Source organism: Lissotriton vulgaris, chromosome 9 (genome assembly GCF_964263255.1).
Source record: "Lissotriton vulgaris chromosome 9, aLisVul1.2, whole genome shotgun sequence".
Taxonomy (NCBI): Eukaryota; Metazoa; Chordata; class Amphibia; order Caudata; family Salamandridae; genus Lissotriton; species Lissotriton vulgaris.
In genome coordinates, this window is record NC_141697.1 from 649,964,354 (window position 1) to 649,976,030 (window position 11,677).

General features: G+C 42.3%; 1 protein-coding gene across 2 annotated transcripts in view; it reads left to right on the forward strand.

Moving 5' to 3' along the window:
• LOC147692039 (UTP--glucose-1-phosphate uridylyltransferase-like) overlaps positions 1–10,015 on the forward strand; it is a 119,008-nt gene extending 108,993 nt beyond the window's left edge. For both annotated transcript variants that reach the window (XM_086938346.1, XM_086938345.1), the window contains 2 exons: positions 7,498–7,602; positions 8,288–10,015. In XM_086938346.1, coding sequence (XP_086794472.1) covers positions 7,498–7,602; positions 8,288–8,395 — 213 coding nt within the window. In that variant the 3' untranslated portion in view covers positions 8,396–10,015. The remainder of the gene's footprint in view (positions 1–7,497; positions 7,603–8,287) is intronic.
• The last annotated feature ends 1,662 nt before the right edge of the window (positions 10,016–11,677 follow it).

Here is an 11,677-nt window from a genome sequence, read left to right on the forward strand (position 1 = left end):
GCCCTCGGTAGGCCAGCATGAACCTTCCTCAGTACTTGGATACCCTTCCTGGTGATAGTGGACTCTACAAATACTTATAACCATAAACATAACACTATAAAAGAATGCCTTGAATTGATTCGAACCATGAGACACTCTATTATTTTATGGATTGGAACTCATATGAAACATGATTTGAGCTTGATGGTGTAACATTCCATTGCTAACTCTGAAATAGGAGTTTAAATCCAATTCTGTACTCCAATTCTCATGGTTTACATGATCAGTGTTTGACATCAGATGGCAATTCTGTCAAGGAACATTTCTGCCTCCTTCTGCATTGCCTTGCAGCAGCTTGTGCCAACCAGGACCAATGCGGGTGAATGTGACTTATTGAAGGCATATACCTCTTTGCATCCCTTTGGATTAAAAAAGATGCTTCTACATATGCCTGCCACACCAGCAGATCTGCGCCAGATCGCACACTGTGCTGAGGACAGATGGAGGTGTTTTTCACAAAGTGCGCAACTACATCTCATTCTGGAAGTATGGAAATTGACTTGTTCACTACTTCTATGAAACAATCTCATTAATCCAGTCAGCAAGTATTGTGATGGACTCCTGTGTGAAGCAGATAGATGCTCCTGCACTTGGGGTTTAAAAGAGCATTGCATGGGCTCAATATAAATGAATACATTTTCTCCTGTGGTTCACACTGCAAACAAAGTGCTTTATTCAGAATATGGTAAAGTGGGAAGGCTGTCATATTTAGGCAGTGCTCACGCCCCACCAAAAAGGTGGTTCCCATGCACTATTTAGAGTTGGAGACAACTTCAGATTTACATCAGCAGAGACAAACCTCTGATCTGATGGGCATCAGGTCTCAGTGACTGGGGTTCTGCCCTAGAGAGGGCAGGCAGCGGTAACTTATTTTCTGTGCACAAGTCCGCTTTGCGATGCATAGTCGGCAAGGAGTTAGAAGATGCAAAAGGACCACCACACACACAGAAACCTACTCTATGTGGCTTTTGATTTTTTTTTAATGAAAACAAACTCCCTCTTTGTCGAATTTTCCAAGCAGCGGCTTTGAACTAAGAGCCTGCTCTACATACTTTCAGTGCTTTGAAGGGATCTGCTGCACAGTTCGCCTGAACAGGCAGAGGATTTTTCAAGTGGAACTCCTTAGTGACCAACTGTATTTTCTCACCTATGGTATATTTAGGTAGAGGAGTATTTTTCTTATCAGCTTACAAAGAATATTCAGCTTTAGATTTTTATAAAGCATCCTCTCCTGATTTTTGTACCTACCTCAACTCACTTAAATGTTCTACTGAAAGAACTCATGCAGATGAAGACAAACCTAAGGCAGTCTAGGTAAGGAGGATGGTCCTCAAACCCATTCTGGCAGACTGGCCGCCTCTCCGCCAGAGTATAAATGAGGCCCAAAATCTCCTCTAGCAGTTATATATATTTCACAAAGGATCCACTAATAACAGCCCAATTCTTCAGCATTTAGTGCTCTTCCTGGGAAAGTTCAGAAGCTCATAGAACAATAGGTTCAAATATAGATTTGCTGCTGCAATTCCTCTCTTGCCATTGTTATTTTCCAACAACCCTTCTTCCCCTGAAGCTCTACACTGACATTGCCACTTCAAACCTCTACCAAATCCTTGCCTGCTGGCAAATGAACGGTGTAAAGGTTTTGGAATGAACTTTCAAAAATCCAATTAAATGATCTCATTTATTGCAGATAAAGGTGTACTCCAATGGATGTCCATGTGAACGACAGAGGCTGACACCCTTGTAGTCAAGGAATAGAGAGCTTTAGATGAATTAAAACATGTTCTTCCATTGTGTGCATTGCAAATGAAAGCATCTCTAGATGTAACATGGCCCTGAGGCCAAGGTAACACACTTAGGTAAAATGGGGAAGCGTTGTTTGACCAGTGAATGTCAGGAGCTGGAATATGATGTCCCTGATAAGACACAGTTATCTTTGCTTGCTCACCACTTCCCCCAACATTTTAGGCAGAATATACTGTTTTTTTTTTGTCTTGATTTAAATATCTGAACAGATGCTTCACCACTAAATCTTCAGGTTATGCACACAAATAGCATTTCACAATATTAACTGTTGGGAGAAGCTAAGGCTTTAATAGAAAGGCTCAGAATACACTGGAAGACAAGGCACAAGTGAAGAACAAGCCAACTCAAAGGTAAAAACAAGAAAGCGGAGACCCTGTGCACTACAAAATCACACTGACTCTTGTAACTCCCCATCGAGTTCCAGCATCATGGAAATCTGCTGTAGTAAGTGCCTGTCACAGGACAACAAACCACGGGAGGCAGTGGTAGATGGCAAAGGGTGTTTTATTGGTAGACTGTTCACTACAACGATGCACTAGGCGGAATGGGATCCCAACATCCACCTCTGTGCGAGCCCTTGGTCCCAGGGTCTCAGGTTTATTTTGTCAGGATGGCTCCAGTCCGGTATGTTCCCTGGCGTTGATTCCCTCTTGGTAGAAAGGAAAACAAAATGACGAGGCTATTAGTTCTCTGGTGGTCGTTCCTTGCCACTAACACCGTAACTCTATTCCGTAGGGGTTCAGGGAGTGCTCGGGTTGGGGCTCGACGTGTTGCTTCACATATTACAGAGGAACTGGATGACAGAAATGCAGAACTACAGGTAAACTACACAACAGTGAGGTATGGGAAAATGCGGGGACCGTCCTACTTCACGTGTACCACTTTCCCGCTCCGGGTTCCTCTCTATCCCTGGACCTGGGTCTGGTTATGTATCTGTTCTGCCTTCAACGTTGGCCTCCCTATAGGCCCGTGAAGTAGGTATGGGTGAAGGCCCACCAATCACCCAGTTGTATGAGCCACTTGTCTGAAGCCGTGGCTCTCTGACAGAGCCACGGCTGCCTCGTCTGTAGCGCCTTCCTCAGGGTAAACGATCACCACTGGTCCGATGTGGGCTTCCCTGTCTCTCGTCCATCCTGCGTCCTCTTCTCTCTCCTCCACGTCGCTTGACCGCTCCGTGTCCTCCGCCGTCTCCGTCTCGGGTTCTCCTGGTGTCGCTGCTCATCCTCCTCCAGCTCCCATGGTCTGCACACCTGGCTTCTCCACTGTGGTCGTAATTGAGGCTGCTTCCGGATTCAGGTGAGGGGTGGGGCTCCGCCCTTCCGAGGACGCCAAGCACGCCTCAGCGGTACCCCCGGGGCACCAGCAGTCATTCTCCGAGGTCGCCCTGTCACACTGCGATCCTAAAGAAATCTAATGGGGATACTTCAAATTTGGCAAATTAAAGGCATATTTCTTTACAACTTGCACCAACTGAGATGTTAGAATCTCACATCAATTACTCTCTCACTCAGTATCTTGACACCAATAATCTTTTGGATCCCACACTATGTGGCTTCCGGGCAGCACATTCTACTGAACCACTTTGGCTCATGGTGACAGGGAACTTGAAACACCTACTACATGGTCATGGCAGCACCTATACTGCTTGATCTTTCATCTGCCTTTGATTCCATTTCCCATAAGATTCTTTTTACATCAGCTGCAGGAAATTGGTCTTGAGGGCAGATTTCTCGAATAATCGTAACCAAGTCATCAACATTTCTTCTTATTCTTCTTTGGTAGCAATCGATCGGGGTGTACCCCAGGTGTCGTTATGGAGTCCGACCTGCTTTAATATCTATATGCCCTCCTTGCCAGGCTTGTAAATGGGTATGGTTTTGAAGTGTTTTCTTATGCAGATAACACTAATGTTGGGCAATGGACAAACAAGACTCAAGTTCATTCAGTTTATGACATCAGTGGCTGAGTGGATGCCCCAAATTCCTATAAGGTTAAACTCAGATAAAACTGGGTTATTATCTGTGGTCTGAATCCCCAACTCTGGACTAATGATTGGTGGCCAACTGAACAAGATAAACTACCATGCCCGGTTGATTCTGTACGTAATCTGGGAGTCTAATTTGACTCCCAGTTATCTTTTTCTTTACAGGTTCAGGTGGTCACCAGTACTTATTAATAATAATAATAATAAGTTGATTGCTAAAGCACATGGTTACTCTCAAAGGAGTGTCCTCGCGATTGTCCACCCATCTACACCCAAACCTGGATAATAGAGCTAAACTAACCAGACTGAAAAGTATTGCTGCAAGCAGGGCCAATTCCAGTCACAGCCAAGTCCTAAGGCAGCTGGAATAACCAGGTGTTCAGCATTTTATGGAATGCTACCTCCAAAGCCTTCTGAAGACTTGTTGTGGCGTCCTAAAAATTAAGGTGCTCCCATTTCTACCTTTTTCTGACAGAAAAACGATGGACCAGGCTCTGGTCACCTCTAGGCTAGATTATTCAAGTGCCTTATATCTAGGTTCCTCTAAACAACTTATTGATAGATTACAAATTGTTCAAAATGCTTCGGCCAGGCTATTACTTGACATCCCTAGGCACTGCATAGTGTTCCTTGAATCTTAACCCCTTCGATGCTCATGACGGAACGGTTCCGTCATGAGCGTCGGTTGGCCTGTGCTCATGACGGAACCGTTCCGACATGAGTCCATAAGCCCAATAGAACGTTCAGCACAGCGCAGGAATTTGCGCCGCGCTGAAGAGGTTAAGGCCTCCACTTGTTACCAGTTTCTAAGCACATTCAGTTTTACATGCAATTGCATATTCTTCGTGAGGTGCATTGGGTTGGCCAGTACATCTTCAGAAATGTTTATCCTTCTATACTCCTCTCTGAGGATGATGAATTTGTTTTTCTTGCAACCAACCAGAATCTGGTTAGCGGGATGTGGGGGAAGCGGTGATGCCTTCCTGGAGGAGCAAGATTATGGATTAGTTGCCGTTTCCCCTCCGCTCAATTACAGAGCGATCTTTCTTCCATAAAGGGCTCAAAACCTGTTTTTTTCAAGCAGGTATTTCATTGATTGTTTTACTTCTCTTTCTTATCTGGTCCAGTATGGCATCAGTTTATGATTTTGAAAGGGTTTTTAATCAAGGAATTAGTACCTAGAAGCTCTCTTCTGAGAAGTTTGGTGTTTTATAAATGTTATTTGAATTTCATCAGGAGCACTAAATGGGAACCAGGAGATCTGCTATTATGAATTAAAAAATGCTTCCCTGTTTGCTCGAATCAACAATTGGCATGTCATGGGAAACCAGTAGTGGTGTCAGCTACCTACAACTACCTCACGCCATGGATTGGCATCCTGGAATGCACCCAGAAACACCCTGCTACTTCCAAAGCCATAGGAACTCTCTACCTTAAGCTGGAATCCTGAAAATAGGAGCTGCTCACACAGGGAATTTGGGTGTCGGTACCCAAAGAAATACTTCTGGAATTTGTACAAGGATTGCTTTCAAAACCTGACTGTAAGTATGAATTAGACAAGAAACTGCAGGTGCTTCCTGGGGTCTGAAAAAGAAGAAGAAACCTTAGGCCCAGACCACTATTGTGCACCGCAAATGCTATTACTCTGAATTGGTGGTGGCAAACCAGGGCAAATCATAAAAGTAGACTAATGATGACGATTGAGCCAGGGACACAGACTCAATGTCCGGAATGCCTCTGCCAGACTCTTCCTGAACATCCCACGCCACAACCAAATAACCGGCCACCTGAGAGGCCTTCACTTGCTACCTGTCAACAAGAAAATCACCTTCAAGCTTCTCACGCGTGCCTACTAAGTCCTCCACAACGGCGGACCTGCATACCACAACCACCGCCTCTCCTTCTACACTCCCACCAGACATCTCTGCACCGTCCAACTGGACCTGGCCACAGCCCAATGCTTCAGCAACACCACAGCTTGAGAAAGATCCTTCTCCTACCTCGCTGTGAAGACCTGGAACACCCTGCCTCTGCACCTCAGGCAATCACCATTGCTGCCGAAATTCAGGAATGACCTCAAGACCTGGCTCTTCGACTGAACAGCAGACCCACCACCTCACTCAGTGCCTTGAAACTCTCACGGGTGAGTAGTAGCGCTTTATAAGATTACTGATTGATTGATTGATTGGTAGAAGAAGGTTGCAGTTAAAACACTGGGACAATTATTGAATGGAAACAAACTGCATTTGTTCCACAGCATACGACAGGAATATGAAGTACAGAAGGGTCAGTTTCTGACATTTGCTATGTCAATGGAAAAAATGTGGTCCTGGGACATGGGTGGAGAGGGGGGGGGGGGTTGAACTTGTGAATGAAGAATGAGTGAAGGCTCTGGGGTATCTGAAGAAGGCATCCAGAAATGTGAGATTTCAGCTTATTGAGTTATGTAGTCTACATAGTTTATATCTGACAATGCACAAGATGTTTGTAGATGTAGTAGACAGCCGCCCAAGAGGTTAGACATACGCAAGGGGCAGACACAATGCATATGTTTTGGTCATGCCCAGCAATAAAGTTGTAATGGATGCATGTTTTAACTTCCATAGAAAATGAGGCAGCAAAAAGCCAGTTATTCATGACCTCAAGACTTACCTGCTAGGATTGATCAGCAGATAATAGAAAAATGGAAAGCTGTGTAGATGTGTTTTTCTTGCACTTTTGCTGGCCAAAAGATAGCTTGCATTGGAGTGGATGAGTGACAGAAACCCAGAGAATGGTGAGAGATGGAGTTGGTTAAGTGGACAAAAGCGTAAGGTGCCACCCTGATTAGCTTAGGAAGGACAGGAGGTGGTCCACCAAAATCGAACATGGTCCTGTTAAATTTGGCACGGAAAAATTACACAAGGCCACACTGAGATGCACTGGTAGCATAGAAAATAAATAATAGTTGACTGGTCCCCCTGAAAAATGATCAGCACTTTAAGAAAAATGCATTTATTGGTCACATTGTCTAACTGTGGGACAGGTTTGAGAAAAATAAGGAATGAATCTAATGCAATGTCGGGAGGGGTGGATAAGTGGCTTGCGATAATAGGTATCTGAATATTCGATGTGCTGGTGAATGCTGATATGATGTATATTTAATTTGACTATGTAGGCGATATTGGTCGATACTCCATTTTATGAAGAAATTTATGGTAACAATGAATACTGCTGTCTTAATGTTAAATATCATATTATTAAAAAAGAAAGATATGTAAATGCACTAAAAACAGAGTAGAACTATGTGTGGGCAGGGGCATTCTATTAGACATCAAGAATTTAATCACAAACGCCTCCTATTGCAGACTCCAACTCATTTACGGCCTCTTATATTTCCTATTTATTCTTCTCTTTATTACTGTATGCCTGTCTTAACTGCATTCCGGTAGTAAAATAAGGGTGGCCCTGGTTTTTATCCTTCTGGTGCCCAAATAACCTACTTAAGTGATTGCCCAAAAGCTAATGCGCAATACAATTTTTCCATTTTATTTTATTTTGGTGCATGAAACTGTTTCACAAACTACAATCTTATGCCAATGTGCCACATATAGGTCCTCCTTAAAAGTTTCTTCACTGTAAACTTCCAGTCAGTTATTCATCCAGCGTTTCTGGCCATCTCATTCTAGGTGCGCGACTTTCTCCATCGCTTCCAGAACATCCCGGACCTGCTGGAGTTGGACCACCTGACTGTGTCAGGCGATGTCACCTTTGGGAAGGACATCACACTGAAGGTGAGCCCTGAGAGTCCTGGAGTGGCAATGTGGGTAGGAGTTGGAGTAAAATCAGTATCTAATTACAAACAGTTTTCTTTTAATCCTTTGAGCTCTCCCAATTCTAAAGATTATATTTTCTGTGACCATGTGTCTGTTCCTGATCCCATTCGGGCCTAGAGGTGGCTGATGTCCATGTCCTACACACATTGACCCTAAAGAGGGTTTGTTACTCTCCACCAAGCCTGCTGATTCCTTCTACTACCTGAGGTATAAGGTGCATATCAAGTGGCCCATCTTTTTTTAGAAGCGACAGGCTGTGTATCCTTTGCCAAGCCACTGAGCGGGTCCTGTGTTAATATTGAGAGTCTCGGTCCTGTGTTAATATTGAGAGTGTCCATAATCATAACCTGGCCTAAAAGGACCATCTGGTAAATGATCTCACAATAGATCTCAGAACCCAAGCTGACATCGTCAAACAAAAGAACTTGATTAAATGCCTATTGTTGGAGATTGTTAGCCATGTTAGACTAGATAAGTAGAACGTTTCTTTTATCTACACTGATTGGCCACTCTAAGACTAGAGCATCTGCTTCCCAGTCCATTCCCTATACCTATTAAGCCTAAAGGTAAAACTCAATGAAGTGTGTGATTTTTTAATGTTCATGTTGTAACCATTTGTTTGGTTCCCCACATCCTTTTCTAGGGCACCGTTATCATCATTGCCAACCATGGTGACCGTATTGACATCCCTACTGGTACAATCCTGGAGAACAAAATTGTATCAGGAAACCTGCGAATTCATGACCACTGACCCAGAATTGTTCAGCGACACACAGGAGCCTTGAACAGGGAGATATAGCAATGATCCCCTTCTTCCAAACTGGAGCCAACTGTGGTGTCTCATTGTACGAGGTCCTTCACTGGTTCTTCCTCCACCTGTGGCACAAGAGCGGATTTACCCTAACCCGCTTCGGCTTAAGTGTTATCTTGGGCTCCAAGTATTCTGAGTGACTTCATGTACCCATTACTGCCTCATTCTTCCATTTCTAAATTAAAGCAGGAATTGCAAATTCAAAACAAACCTAAAGCTCACTTAAATTTACCTCAAACGGGATGGTGCTGAGTGGCAGTGACCCATTACACCTCAAATGTCCTTTCGGTTTGTGTTTCGCCCTAGTGGCAATCCTATACAGCCAAGCTTTTTATCCAGTGCCATCAATACATTAAATTAATGGACTTTGGGGATGTTCATCCAACAGAAATAGTATGTTTCACCCAGCAGGAATATTTGACATTCAACAGCCTAGTGTCTTCATAGAGCAGCGATTAGAGATTTTCAATTTGCAGAAGTTGGGAATATAACACAACAAAGATTGGGGGTATTTTAATATGCAGAGTCTGAGGATAGCATGGAAACAGAAAGTGGAGCTATTAATATATTAAACCAACAGAGATTGGAAATATTCAGGCAGGAGAGATTGGGGTATTCAACCAACTGAGGCTGAGGATATTCTCTCTGCAGGGAATTTGAGTATTCAGTGAAGAAGTGTTAGGGATTTGCACCCGCTGGAAGTTTGGGCTATTCAGCAAAAAAGACTGGAATATCGGAACAGTAGACTACAGAAATACCTATCCAGTTGAAACTTAGTATGCGCTGCCGGCATAAATTGGCATTATGCAATAAATGGAAATGGGACATTCAAACTGCTTTGAGGGGATAATCACCTGGTATTTTTTTTAGAACATTAAATTAGACGATGGAAGAATTATTTATCTAGTAGTAATTGGAAGAATAGATGTTCATAACATATTCAGGGGTTTGGTCCACAACCCTTCACCAAAATATGTTGTCTATTTAAAGACTATAATTTTTATATATGTGTTTTTCAGGATTTTTTGCAAGCTGGTGGTTTAGAACATACCACTCCTGCCACACACATAATTAAATGGATCGGAAAACAGCCCTGAGTTTTTCAGCAGCAAGAATCATCGTTGGGGTTTTTGAGCATGTTTTCTGTTGTATCTTTAGAAAAGTTTGAAAGAATTCTAAATCTATATCATCCTTATAAATGTTCATAAAAAGAAAACAATGAAGGATGTTGTGTCTGGTCTGCCACAGTATAAAAGCCTTATAGAAGAAGATAAGAAAATGGTAAGATAATGATTGACAGGCAGGACTGATCTCAGAGTTGCAATTCTCAGATTTCTTAAGACTAAGCGAAATACCTGCACTTGCATTACAGGTGGTGTGGTAGAGTTGTGACAGAAAAAATAAGATGGTCACCTTGTCAGTGGTTGTCATTCTCATTCTGTCCCTTCTCCCATTCCCGTCTTTTAACCATTTCTTAGGATTACCGCGCATAGTTTTTATTTATGGTACCTTTGTACATTTGTAAAAAAATATACTAAATAAAGTTGTGTAAGTACTCTTTGACACTGACTAGATTTTGTGTGTCCATGTTATTATTAACATTATATTGCAGTCGGTGCGAAATGTTTCTAAATGAACTGCAGTTGTGTGGGGCCCATATTCTGTCATGTCAGAGGTGTTAGTGCCTAAAGGATTGGCCAAAGTGGTCTCTTTAATTAAATACCCATACTGACAGATTGGCCCTTGGAAATCCAGATGGAGCTTGACAGGTCAGGTGGACCTTTGTCACCGTGTTGCGAATGGAGCTGGAACAAAACACAGGTCATGCATATATAATCAACTGCCAGATCCTTAGTACTCAGTCAAAGATGAGAGGTTAAATACGTTTTCAAAACCTTCAATTATCTTTACGATTTATAGGTTTGTTCATCTTTATTCAGATTAGTACAGTTTACAGAAATATCGAGTAAGTGGTTCATTAGTGACAGCATAAATCAATACAGTGTGTTCCTTAAAGGAAATTGTCACTAACTAGCTAAAGAACCTAATCTATCCTGAAATATGACCCATGAAGAGTCTCTTCTAGAAAAGAACAACATTTTTGGAGCATAGATAAAGACTAGAACGTCCCATAAAGAGTCGTTCTGGAAACTCAGCTGAGTTCCCACAGCTGCGGTAGCAACTGTCAATATCAGTGATAGAGGGATGATCGTTTCAGTCGAATTCATCAAAGAAATTCAGAATAAGGCAAAAGAATAAAGTCATCTATAGCAATAGCTGTTGGTAACAAAGGGCAAGAATGTAAAAGAATGACTGTCTCATAGTAAAGTCATAAGAGGTTTACTTTTTCTAAACTCTCTAACTAGAAACACTTATAATATAAAAACACACACTAATGTAATGAAAATTAGTAGGTGTCTGATTCTCTCGACCAATGGAAACCTCTCATCCAATGGGGTCGTCAACATCCGTTGCTTCTCTTCCCGATTCCCACGGTAAACATTCACGCCAGTACATAGAAAAACAGTGTTGCAAGTACTAGAAAAATGGAGGGAAAATCTCATGAGAACCTTCTTACCTAAGCTGAAAGCTGCGTTCAATGTCCCATTGTGAATACAAAGGCTAGTCAGATGCACTGAAACAAATCTATCAATAATGTTCTAGTTAAGCATACATATAAAAAATATATAAATTATTGTTCACTCTAGCAGTTTATTCGTTATGTATCCACAGCAAGATTTATTGTTAATATAAGATGATCTAATATGGTATGACGAGGCTAAGAACATATGGGCATATTATCAAGGGGGTTTATCTCCGCTTTTTTGGCTTTAAAAGCCAAGAAAGCGGAGATAAATTTATCTCCCTATTACCTAGCTGTCGCTAACACCAGTTAGCGACAGCTAGTAGGAGATAGCGACCATCTTGGGCCCCACTTTGCATGTCAGTGATATGTATCACTAATGACATGCAAAATGGGCGTGCCAAGATGTTAGCGACTGGAAACAGTCTCTAACATCGCTATCTCCTACTACCAACTTTTAGAGATATTCGCGCTAAGCGCGAATATCTCCAAAAGCTAACACCTGCCCTGAGCAGTTCTTACATGTATGTGGCCTGGTATCGCTAGATAACCAGGACTCTAGCGCGCACAACAATTAGACAGAATATTTCAAATGAAACGTTTGTTGAAATCACTTTTTATCCATAATTCATCATAAA